General features: G+C 39.1%; 1 protein-coding gene across 1 annotated transcript; it reads right to left on the bottom strand.

Annotated features, from left to right (window-relative positions):
- Positions 1-2,934: 2,934 nt before the first annotated feature.
- Positions 2,935-12,567, bottom strand: LOC119733942 (monocarboxylate transporter 12-like). The gene is made up of 4 exons (XM_038207302.1): positions 12,069-12,567; positions 9,965-10,108; positions 3,290-4,120; positions 2,935-3,044 (listed from the first exon to the last, which is right to left on the bottom strand). Exons 1-4 carry the CDS (start codon positions 12,382-12,384, stop codon positions 2,935-2,937), a joined length of 1,401 nt encoding a protein of 466 aa, XP_038063230.1. The 5' UTR covers positions 12,385-12,567.
- Positions 12,568-13,413: the final 846 nt, after the last annotated feature.

The raw sequence follows: 13,413 nt of genomic DNA, 5'->3' as shown, positions 1-13,413 counted from the left end.
CGTGATGTTGATGCATGTAGGTTTACATCGAGCTAATTAAAACTAATAACCAAATAGATAATTAGTATGATTTAAAGGCTGTGAAGGTGACAGATGGCTAGGCGTCTGGCTGCAGATGTTTCCCTCGTAATTGTGGATCTTCGTTTGAATGAATTTTGTGCATACAGGATTTTCAAAAAAACAGTGCCCCATTTTGGGGCGATGGCTTCGGAAGGAGTGAGGGCCCCGTCTTCCCCCCCCCCAAAGAAATCCCTCGGGTTCGAGTCCGAAAGGGAGGCTTTTTACAAGGTTACGAAAATTAAGAGAAAGTGAAGATCAAGATGCCTCAAAGTTTTATACGCGACCGATAGGCGTTCGGGCTATTTCGCAAACATGTATTATCTTCAAATCAGCAACGGCTTGTTTCATACAATTTTTTTTAAAGACAAATACAGGCAAAAGTACGGAAACACTCAACATCCTAGTAATCTATCGATGATGATCTACCACTGGGATATATAGATGAATGAGTTGTTATGGGCATGGTGTATTTTCATATATGGCAGACAAACGTCGCCTGCACCGTCGCGCAAACGTGCGATGCGCTTGGCAGCAATAGGATCTTCTGGACGAAATTATATAGGGCCTACTGTTTAAGTTAGTACTTGTACTTGCTAAGGCCAGATTAAAAATACAATACATTCAATGATGAGGATGAGATTGCAAGTGATGATAATGCATTCCAGTCCTTGAAGGTTGGAGGGGGACAATATTTCCTAAGAAGGCTTAGGATTAATCACGACTTTTGACGATATTGTTTTCGGTGTATTCTTTCAAGTGCCAAAAAGGTTGTCAATTTTTTTTTTTTTGCTATTTATAATTTTTTTCTTTTAGTCCCACTATTCAACCTCGTCCCCATTGCTTACTTTATTTCCAACCTGGTTTCCAATAGTAAGCCCTGGATAGGAAACTTTCTCCCTGTATCCTGATTCGATACCGCATTTTGCTAGTAATGGATTTTTACCGTGTAGTTGGTGTTGTTATATCCAACGTGCATTACGTGTTTTCACGATCATTGTAATTAAAACATCCACGCCTTCTCAAAAATACTCCTTTCCTTTCAAGTTTGCTTTTATTAACCTGAAATGTAATACTGCGAATTAGCGGGCCAGATCGTAACATTTTAACTTTAAAAAAAAAATGTGTTTTCATGACTTACAGCGCGACGAATTGATGTTGTTTTTACCCCAGACACCGCATACAAAAACAAACGCTAATGTAACGCACGTGTAGGCGCCAGACTATTCCTCATTTGCATACGTGTTCAAAAATCTTGCACATGCAAATGATCCAATACCAGGGTGAGAGAGTTCATAACTTAAAGGAAACATGCAGTGGAAATTCAGCTCATCTTGTTTTCATGCACATTACTATGTGTTGCAACAATACATACAAGATCTTAATACTTGTTTTCTTTGGAAGTGACAAGAAAGTGGTATTTTTTAAATTATTAGTAAATCCTTTCATCAATATATAAGAGGGCGCTATTTTGCTTTTGTCAAACAAGGTTCTCCTTGCCAAAGGTGCGTTATGAACAGTACAAAAATTAGTCCTTCAAAATTACCCACAACATTATTTTTTGAAGAAATATTTGCCACTACGATTGTCCAAATAAGCTGTTTTACATGATAAACAATAAAAAGCGGAATTTACTCCAAGAAAATGAAGAAAACTTTGATATATATTTGTATACACAAAGCTATGGAGACGGTTCTGCCTTGAATGACATCACGCTTTGGCTCATGAATATGGAAATTTTCATTAGCATAAAAACTTTGAAGCTTAAAATGTTGAAATTTCTCTTTTTTACTGCTTCCGAGGAGGTGGAAACTTCATAGTTACATGGCAAGAAAGCTGTTTTAAATGTATTTAAGTCATATAAATCCTATTACATGTTCCCGTTAACTGGACAGTGTTTCATAAAATAGTTGTCTACCCGACCACTCTGCGTTTGTAACAACAAACGCGAACCTCTAGTTATTTTTCCCCCCGTGATGTTGATGCATGTAGGTCTACATCGAGCAAATTAAAACTAATAACCAAATAGATATTTAGTATGATTGAAAGGCTGTGAATGTGACAGATGGCTAGGCGTCTGGCTGCAGATGTTTCCCTCGTAATTGTGGATCTTTGTTTGAATGAATTTTGTGCATACAGCATTTTCAAAAAACAGTGTCCAATTTTGGGGTGATGGCTTTGGAAAGAGTAAGGGCCCCGTCCCCCCCCCCCCCAGTAGGCGCCAGACAATTCCTAATTTGCATACGTGTTTAAAAAACTTGCACATGCAAATGATCCAATACCAGGGTGAGAGAGCAGGTAGTGGTGGGCGCGTACTGCTCGACATCCCGGGGACGATGTTTAACACGATTGGACCTTGGTGATAATGTGGCCTATTTTCGAGTAGTATAATAGGGGTGTAAGTGGCGCCACCTACGTCAAAATAGTCCGCCCCAAAAACAAAACCCCAATTTTTTTCTGCGGCCAAAAATTGTGGGCAAAATTTTTTGACAACAATTTTACTTCTAAAAAATTGGGGGGAAAAAATGGGAGGCCCCCCCCCCCAAGCCATATCCTGGGTGCGCCACTGCCATGCTGCATTATCATACTCGGATGAATGTTGTTCACACGAGGTATGGCAAGATTGCCACACCCATAGAAATTGCAACAACACCAGACACAGACCAAAAGGCATAAAGCCAGGAAAAGGCATAAAGCCAGGAAAAGGCATAAAGCCAGGATTGCGTGCAACTAATCTTTAATTGATCTTTAATCTGTAATCTTTAATGATCAAAACACACTTGTTCAATGTACATTATGTCCTTATGCTTCTGTTTCAACTCCGATCGACTCACAGTCAATTATGAAACCCTCCAATGGAAAAAACTCTCCAAGGTTCTACTGTTGAGAATATCTTAGTATCAGCAAAGGCACCAGTGGTACAGCCTGCACGCTGCCTATCAGTAGAAAGGCTGCTGTGTAACTTCCGGTCAAGTCGTAAACCAAACCTTAAAACAGAGACAGAAGGTAAAATTGAAATCGGGAAGTCTCGAAGAATGGTTTGACATTGTTGATCTTTTACGCTATTGCATGGTGTGATGCACATTGCCAGTGATGCCACACAAGTAACACCATGAATTAAAGTACTTCCTAATAATTATTACTTGTATGTTGAAACTACATACTAGACTACTCCATGCAGTGAAGAAAGTGGCGTAAGGAAACGACACTCATTCATTAGGCTTATACGTACCAGGCAGAAATCCCAAAGCGACTAATAATAGAGTCACCTTTAGCCCGATCCAGCCCAAAGCACCCGCCAATAGCTCGACACCAAGAACCTGCTTGACGAGAACATCCATCTGGCAGGACAAGACCCCGTCACTGAACAAAATCAGCACCGCTGACGTCATCATTGGCCAAAAAGAAGTCAGCAAAGAGGAGGCAAGGTACGAGACGGAACTCATAACGAGGCAAACGGCAACCAGAGTCCACGAGGACATCACTCCGCGGTCGGTGATCGGTCCCTGACTGATTGTACCAAACAGGTTCGCAATGCCCGCGATGGTCACGAAAGACCCCGCCTCCTCCAAAGTGAACCCGTTGGACTGCGCCTGGGACACGAAATACACAATCCACATGAGGTACGCGTAGATCTTGCAGCAAGATATGACGGCCACCAACCAGTAGCGCGAATTGAGAAGTAGTCCCACCTCGAAGTTCTTAGAGACGAACTTCCACAGCGAACCACAGTGAGAACGGAGAGTGCTCTCATGTGCTGATGACGAATTAGTGTGTTCGGTCTGGGGGAGCGTTTGGTATGCGTTTGACTGATCGAGCTCAGGCTGCCTCGTTGCTACCATAACGGCGCCACTCGCAACAGAATGCATGGTGATGGCTCCCACTAGTAACATGGTTCCTCTCCAGCCGTAGGTGTCTAAGAAAAGCTGGACCAGGGGCGCGAAGACGATCAGTCCCACGGAGGAGCCGGTCCGTGCGATGCCATTGGCTGTGGCGTAGTTCTTGGTAAAACAGCGTCCGACAGCCTCCTTTGCAACGACATTAGATATACCTATGGCAGTACCTTCAAAGATATAATATAAAAAAGTATCCCCTACTTGATCTACGTTAATTGCCAAAAACTAGCAACTAATATCTCACATTAATGTCTCATTGTAACCCCGATTATGTACATTGCTTTATACATAGTTTTTCCTGCACATTTTGAAACTTAATTTTGAAACTTAGTTTGCTTTTCATAATAAATAATTATAGGCCTACTTATTTCTTGCGTGAAATGGAAAATACGCAATTTCATTTGCCTGTGTATACCCTATTTCTTTCAGTTGTTGACGCATAAAATTGTCAACGAACTAAATAAATATTGAAAAAGATTACAATTTTGCATAGTAATTGTTACATGAAAAATGCTTATTTAAGGTTTAAAGACCTACGTTACAACGGAGACTAACAGACACAAAAAAGTAAATATGCAAAAATGAACAGATGAAAACGTAAAAATACGAAAGATGGCCTACAATTATGAGATGAATTTGAATGAAGTTTATATAACATTGATTGCAAAATGACGGAATCGATTCATCTATTGCACGTTCAGCAATAATTGCAGACGACGAAATTGAATTGTCTTTCACGAAAAAGTATGGCGAAAATGAGCGACCAAAGACGAAATTGAAAATGATGTATGAAGGTTCATGAATTTTCAAGACGAAATTGAGGTCATTACAGAACCGAGCCCAATCTAGCTAATGCATTTTGGGGGTAATTAGCGCCTCTGCGCTCTTATCTGAGATTAAGTAGGTATCCGTTACACTGAGTGGAGCCCAGGACTAACCGACATTATTGCCACTTCAGGAGTGGTTATTATTAGTTACGCAACACACAATACGCCGCACACAAACCCTTTACACCCCCGTGGTCAGCATTATGCCCGTGTGAAGCAATTATTAAGATGTTCATCTCAACTTGAAGGTTCAACAGCATGCTAGCTCTGCGTTATATACTTCGTACACAACTGACGACTGGGATTTGATGTACCATTGTCACGTTAGGTATACAATTTCCTTAAAACAAATGGATACAACAAAATTGATAAGAAACATTAAAAAATAATTACACGAAAAGTTCATTTCAGCTGATGTCGTAGATTCTCTTGTATTTTGCACTGAATCACACACTCAATGCATTTATTGACAACTTCCTATAATAAGGGAATAAATGTGTGCTCCGGAGGTTTTTATCACTAGAGTCTGGGTGCTGATAATTACCCGAGCCGGAGGCGAGGGTAATTAAGCGGTATTAAACAGAGTGATAAATACCGACCGATCACATATTTATTCCCATTCATAAGTACCTTATCCGTAAAAAAAATATCAAATAATTCGTTCAAAAAATCCCGATTTTGTTCAACAAGTTCACTTCATGCTTTTTGAAACATCCCTCTAGCAAAATAATGGAGTGTTCAGCTGGCGAGTAAGATGTAAACAACCCTTTTATGGAGATTGACGCGCGCGTAACATGTTCTGCGCGATGTCACGCAGAACGTACCTGGGGCGTTGCGTTTTGAATTTAGAACTATAAAATTCTGACTCGCTTGTAGTGTTGCGCATGCCTACGTGAGGATTGTGAACGTTCAACCAATGAAACGGTAAGAGGCACTGGATTTTTAGGAGTCCATATTTTATTGTGACACTGGAAAAGTGTTTAAGACCAGCTAGCCATGTCTTTAACCTTTATCATCCGTTTAAGACCGGCCACGTGACGGGCTCTCGACCAATAGGAATAGCTAAACTGTCTGAGGTATTTATGAATGTGATTTATTGAGGTAATGATATGCCAATGAACATTAAAAGTGTGAAATACAAATACTGTACAAAAATGAAAAAGCACGGTACACGCATGGGTCTAGTATACCCAATCTAGGTAAAGCATGATACATCAAGCAATCAGTTCAGACCCCGCATGATTAAACTTGTGACAAACTTGCACTGCCGCTGGAACAAACTTTTGCCATGGGGTGCTGGAATAAAGGACGGACAAAATTAATGCGAAAGCGGAGCGCAAAGCCCTTACGTCGTGGCTTAATTTGGAATATAGATGCTCTGTGGTGCAATCTGGGGGTGATTCCTGGCCACTTTCATTTGACTTTGCTAGCAAACGTTTTTTGAGATTATGAAGACAATTTATTTCATTATTTTGTTTAGAATATACTGTTGCTCTTAAAACGTTTAACTGTACTGAAAAGTGGAGAACGCTGTATTTTTATCTCCAGTATTGGTTCCATTTCATTCTGGAAAAAGAATTGTATCGTTATGCATGACATCGCATGTAAATATTATTGTTGCAAGGCTGCTTTCTTACATTTAGTAAATTCCTTCGTGTATGTTTTGTTTTATTACGGCGTGGGGCCACAGGGCCAGGGGCCACTTTAGTTCTATCTCACCAAACAATGTAGCTCTCGATGTATGCAGTGTTATTTGTTTGTTACAGAGAATGGCAAATATAAAAGACTAAAAGACCGAATGCATCTTTATGTTTATGCTCGGTAGATAGCAAGTTTGGGGCTAGGCAAGGATTTATCGGTCTACTGAGATTTTATGAGGAAAAAGTTGCAGAGGATGATGAACAGCTTTTTTATGGCAGGGATTTATCGGTTTACTGAGATTTTATGAGAAAAAAACTTGCAGAGGTAAAACATGAATAGCTTTTTTATTAAAACGAAAATACACTGGAATTGTAGCATGACTATAGTTTCAATAAAAGCCCGTCCCACTCCTTTTAGGTTGGGGTTGTGTCACGGTGAACCTTGCTATTTGTTAATCTTGAGTACAAAATGCTAGCAACGTCAATGAAACTTTTAAATGAAAAGAAAAACCTTCAGGGGCAAGGTATAAACATTTGCCCCTATTAAAAGATCGAATGAAAAAAATCCTGGCAAGCATAAACAACTTTACCACCATCGTCATGGCCGAGGTTATTGCTTCTGGGTCAAAGCTTCCATCACGGCGGAAATATCATAGACATGTCATAATTGTGGATACCTTGAGAAGAAATATCGATTCTGCACTGCCTGAAGATTTAGAAAATACCTCCTCTTGATATTTTACAGTGTTGAGCTAGACTTTCGAAGCGCCGCGCTTAGCCGCAGCAAAACTAGAAACAAACAAAACGAAGGAGATATTTGTAGAGCAAGCATAATGTATAGCGTAGCGGCGCAATTTCATCGTCGCGTAGAACACTGCTGGCTGGAACACATTTTTGCCTAGGAGAAGGGGGTGCTGAAGCATATTCCAGCACCCCAATACAAAAAGTTGGGGGTGCTGCAGCATCCACAGCACCCCCGTTCCCGGGGGCTTGAAACTTGACTGTTATTATTCAGAAACTTAGACCATGCTTCCAGAAGAAGCATTAGGCTATGCCCATACGGAAGATTATGGAAAACAACATGGTCAGTAAAAACCATTGGCCAGAGTTTTTTTTATGGAAGTCGGCCTAGTGGCCCAAGTGCCATTTTGTTACATATTTTCAGAAGCTGTCAAAGTAACAGAAAATAAGTAGGAGAAAAACACCTTCCTTCATATTACTGTTCCACAAAATTGAGCTTAAATACATAAACTATTTGTTATTCAAAAACAGCTTCATCGTGTGTACTTAACGAAAAGTTAAAACCACAAACGTGCGACTGCAAGGCGAAATAACTTTTGACGTTTTAAGAAAACCCCGAACTGATGACTAATAAACACATAAATCTCATATTGGGTATAAACTTCTCTAAGTCATAGATGCAATTTGTATAATTATATGTTTGAGTACTATGAGGTTGACATCACATTGCTTTTTAATCGTTTTTTTTGTTGTTGCGAAGACTATTGTTTTGTACTGCGGAAAAGAAATTGTATGAATGTTCAATCAACCAACCAAGAGATAATGAACTGACTTGTATGGGTTGTAGTTTTTCGTTGACTGAATTGAGTGGCGATTACTTATAAAAATGAGTACAAAAATTGTTTTGAGTACACCTACTTCTGAATATTCAAAACACTCTGTAAAAAGGATGACATATCACCAAACTATTGGATATTTGTCCAGATTTTATTTGAACATAAACCCTGTTAAGTGTTGCATATTTCCAGAGTGATTCAGTCATCGGATTTCTGTTGAAAAGTAAATTAGAGCTTACTTTGATCATAGCTCAATGCTTTGATTCACCTTCCCACTATAAGGGGAGAAATTCTGTTGAAAATTTAAAGCTTATTTTAATCGGCGCTCTTCATAAGGGGCGGATTTAACATGTTGACAATTTAGAGCTTAATTCCTTTGATTCGCCCTCTCAACAAAGGGACGGATTTCAGTTTTACGTTGAGAGCTTACTTTGATTCGCACTCTCAATATTAGGGTCGATTTCTGTTGGCAATTTAGAGCACTCTTTGATTCACCCTCTCAATAATAAGGTGCGGATTTCTGTGGACAACTTAGAGGTTAAACTCACCGTCCCAGTTAAGGTGACGGATTTCTGATGACAATTAAACTGAGGAGTAATTACTTTGATTCGCCCTCCAAAAATTGGGGGCGGATTTTTAAAGTTAGGGGGCCTATATTGATTCGCACTCCCAATAAGGGTGCACATTTCTGTTGACAATATAAAGCTCATTTTGACCCTCCCCCCCACTATAAAAGTTAAACATATTCAGAAACAAAGTCCTTTAAAGACCCATCTTAAAAACAAGAAAAAAATATTTATCAATCGTATTGTTTGCCTAACCAGGGTTGTAAATAAAGACATTGTATACTACAGTTGTTGGCAGTTGTTGGAACAAGTATTCTGAGTCAATTTCTTTGTTGTTCCAAACATTCAGAATACACAATAAATTGTCTTTTTGTGTGTGTGATGAAACAGGCTTTAGGGTCATTGCGTTAACATGTTGATATTCTCTGAACGGATTGAGCAAATTCAGTATTTTTTCATCTAACAATAGCTTATGAAATTGGCTTTCCATTCATTATTATTTTGGTACTACATATTGTTTTAAATATGAAATTTATTTTTGGGGGTTTGCCTCCGCTTTTTTTTTTTAATCACCCATTAATAGCATTTGGTCCAGTTAAAGTGTTCAGACAAGCACGCGTAAAGGAATCCCAAGGTTCATATAATTTCACGTCAAAGTCGTCTCGATCTTGATTATATTTTCCTAACCAATGCTAACCATGATCGCTATCCTTGCTCCAAGCATCCAATAATGCTCCAAGTAAAATTGTTCCTTGCTCTATGCTTCAGCCACCTGAATCACACAGCTGCATTGTACATACACAATGTACATGCTATCCTACAATCTAGCTCCATGATAATAGCATCATATGGATGGTCACACAGTGGCATGGGTAACGCCTATACTGACCACGGCCTGCAAGTCACTGCTCTTAGCTAGTGGATCAGTTACAACTGACCAAAAGTAGGCTCTTATCAGTCTAAACATGTTAAAACATCAGGTAATCCGCTGCAGGGTCTGCATGCTTCATTAGGCTTGAACCTCAGAAACTGAGGTTTGAGAAAATGCATTAGATTGGGCTCAGTTCTGTAATGGTAGCGAAAATGAAACGCGTGTTCAGAGCGATTCTCAATTTCAGACGAAAATGATTGACCGATTTTCAGAAGTGATTGAACATTTTAGGAAATTGGCCGGGAAAACCTGTATTAAACAAATTCGATGGAAATATTATTTAACATTTTAATTAACATTAGATTTATAAGCTCCATGATGACTGGAAAGAAGCTGGAGTATCTTTGCGAATCTGTTTGCTACTAGAATCTGTTTGCTACGAGTGTTAAATTAATCGGGAAAACCGATACATTTCATGTGGAAATTCAATGAAGTTGAAATCGTTGTTTTTCAATGTTTTTGAATACAACCTGCCAGTAACGTGTACAGCAACGCCAGTTGCAGAGAGTTCTCGACGAACGATCCGGCAATGGCCGCTGCACTCATCATCACGCCACACGTCATCATGACGTAACCAGCCCCAAAGCGCCTGCTCACTAATCCTCCGAAAGGAGCTGTGGAGACGTACAATATTTGATTTTGAGTTGATCAAAGGATGGAACATACTTGTTTCTAGATGCGAATGAAGTTGGATAACAATTAAGTAGGATAACAATGAAGTAGGATACCATACAGTGAAAATTATGTTCGGCTATGTTGCGTTTTGGGCACAATGATGATGTCTGTAGTAAATTAAGAGTAATATAATCAACTTGTCATGATAGTAAATCATGTTCTGACCAGACCACCGAAGAAATAATAATGATCGTGCAGTTTATTTTCCGCACGTATATCAGTTCACACAATGTCAACATTTATGTGTATTTGATTTTAAAATAATGACTGTGAAATAGAATGAAAATGGTATTGCTGAAGGGACCCATTTGAAACCGATGCATGGAGAAAATTAAAATCCTAATTATATTTTTAAAGTATCATATTCACATGTAGTCTGGGTTGCATTACAACCAACAATTATTACATTTAGATAGTGGCTTACAGTCATGCATTCATTCATTCATTCATTCTTCATTATTTTTACCACATCTCTTTCATTAAGTGACAAGGCATCAATACATACATGTAGTTTTGGGTATTATAAAGTTCGAGCTTGTTTTACAAAATATATTTATATACACTTTGGGCGCATTATTTTCTAATTAGAGATGGTGGAAGGGGATCCCCAAAAAGCGGAGCTTGTCGAGTAGGGATCCCCTTTAACATGGATTAATACAAACATTTAATGAAAAACAAATGAAAAACAATTGAACGTATACATTTTAAATTGTACATAACACACGGAAAAACATAATATTGCTGATCAGAAAAAAAGAAATACAGAGTAGTAACCCAGTAAGAAGATTAATCTGAGCTATTATAATTTGATAGTAAATTCGATTTAAGTTTGGATTTAAATAATGGAAGGCTACGAGTGCCCTGGAGTGATTTATGTAAGGACTTCCAGTACTTAGGGCCTTCATGCCTAATTGTCTTTTTGTAAACAGTTGTGCTTGCAAATGAAAAGTGAAATTATCTACGTTGTCGGGTAAAATGGTGATGTATAGTTTCGTTTCTGCAGAACATTTGTGCAATGGGATTTGGAAGTAAATTATTGTTCAAACGATGCATGAAGGCTCCAAGCTGAAGTGAATAAATGTCATTGACCTTGAGTGTTTTATGTTTACAGAAAAGAGGATTTGAATGTTCTAGTCTGTCGACAGAATTAATAACTCTCAATGCCCGTTTTTGTAGGTTAAGAAAACTATTCAAATAACTAGCTGCACAATTCCCCCATGCTAGGATACCATAGTTCAAATAAGGCAAAATCAATGTATTATACAGCATAAACAGTACTTCCTGTGGGAAAAAGGCTTTGAGCTTACTAATGACACCTATATTTCTAGAGATAATAGAACAAATGTTGTTAACTTGAATTTTCCAAGAGAGAGTAGGATCACTATATAATCCCAAAAATTTTACACAATCAGAATAGGGCAATTTTATGTTATCGATATATATATCAGGTAAATGGAACATGTTTTAGCGGAAAATAGCATGCAGGTTGTTTGGATGGATAATTTGTTTGCTTTAAACCACTCAGAAATTTTAAGTAATTCTTGGTTAACTAAATCAGCAAGTACATCAATGTTGTTATGACTAAGAAATAAATTACTGTCATCAGCAAACATAATGAAGGAAAATAGATCTGATGATTTGTTAAAATCATAAATAGAGAACAGTAAAGGTCCAAGTATTGATCCTTGAGGAACTCCATGGGATATTTGTTTAAGAGGTAATGTAATTGATATGATGAGTAATTGATATACGCATGAGTAATTGATATACGCATGAAAACGCTCAGTCAATTGTAATACAGTACAACACCCATGCATGCGCTTCTTCGCAACGCCATAAATATAATACACACAGTTGAATTAAATTGCAGTTTAGAAAAATACTGTCGGTGTTACCTACTAATCCACTTGTTGCGATCGTCAGTGACGCTATCCAGCCGATAATCCACATTTGGGAGGTCAGTTGGATTTGCAAAATCGGCAGCATTATCCCGAGACCTTTGGTAATGCCGGTCACCATGAAGTTTTTGGTCCAGAGCGCGAGGACCGCGACCCAGCCGGGCCTTCCGCCGTCCGGCCCCCAGACTGTAGCTCACCGCCCCGCTCATCATAGTCCCGGGACTATTTTGGTGAAGCAACAGGGTGCGCGGTGGTTGACTTTCTTGCTCAAAGGTTTTAGAAGGGGTACCGGGTGGGCATGGACATGATATATACATAACACATCTCGCAGTTACGTGACACCGCCACCACGTGAATATTATGTATGGAAATAACTTATGAGTGAGATAGTCCTACATCTAAATTGCCATGGGAGATTCAATAAGGTTGCAGACCAGTAAATTGGCCCCAAATTGCCTACGCCGGCCAGATCACGATTTGCATGCCCTCAAAATCTTCAGTATTTGAGAGTATTGTGGGCCATGAACTTGAGGGTTTGTAAAAAATATGGGTGGAAGCCGTGCACAGGACTGGGAGCTTGCAGTTGTGTGTAATTTGGATGTAATTTGGACCCTAAAAGCGCTCTATTTTGCAATGGAGTGTAGCCATCGTTTTTCAAAATGGCGATGGGCTTCAGGACTATTTTTAGGGTGATCATCTTCGGATGCAAATTTCTCCTAAAAGTCATCAGTTGACCCCAAAAAATTGAAAAGAAAATGAAAGGTGATGAAATAAGCTTTAATTTGATGTGTGTCTCGAACACCTTGGAGAGTTGTAAGTATTTTTCCCAAATTTCTGAAGTGGGAGCATTTACCATTGGGGTCTATGGAAGTTTATTTACTGGTCTGCTACCCTAAGATTCATCAGGAATAGTCAGAATCTTTCGGTCTGGGAACCAGACTACGAAAAATGGTGATTATTTTTTCCTCCGTGATGTTGATGCATGTAGGTCTACATCGAGCTAATTAAAACTAATAACCAAATAGATAATTAGTATGATTTAAAGGCTGTTAAGGTGACAGATGGCTAGGCGTCTGGCTGCAGATGTTTCCCTCGTAATTGTGGATCTTCGTTTGAATGAATTTTGTGCATACAGAATTTTCAAACAAACAGTGCCCCATTTTGGGGCGATGGCTTCGGAAAGAGTGAGGGCCCCGTCCCTCCCCCCAAGAAATCGCTCGAGTTCGAGTCTTAAAGGGAGGCTTTTTAAAAGGTTACGAAAATTAAGAGAAAGTGAAGATCAAGATGCCTCAAAGTTTTATACGCGACCGATAGGCATCCGGGCTATTTCGCAAACATGTATTATC

The sequence above is a fragment of the Patiria miniata genome, unplaced genomic scaffold (assembly GCF_015706575.1).
Source record: "Patiria miniata isolate m_02_andy unplaced genomic scaffold, ASM1570657v1 HiC_scaffold_26, whole genome shotgun sequence".
NCBI classification, from domain to species: Eukaryota; Metazoa; Echinodermata; class Asteroidea; order Valvatida; family Asterinidae; genus Patiria; species Patiria miniata.
This window is presented reverse-complemented; position numbering and strand designations above follow the sequence as displayed.

What these genes read in the sequence shown, in the direction of transcription:
- LOC119733942 (XM_038207302.1), bottom strand. Translation starts at nt 12,384, where the DNA reads ATGTATATATCATGTCCATGCCCACCCGGTACCCCTTCTAAAACCTTT. An exon ending in GCTGTACACGTTACTGGCAG is followed by an intron (nt 4,121 to 9,964) that starts GTTGTATTCAAA and finishes ATATCTTTGAAG; the next exon opens with GTACTGCCATAGGTATATCT. An exon ending in CGCTTTGGGATTTCTGCCTG is followed by an intron (nt 3,045 to 3,289) that starts GTACGTATAAGC and finishes CTCTGTTTTAAG; the next exon opens with GTTTGGTTTACGACTTGACC.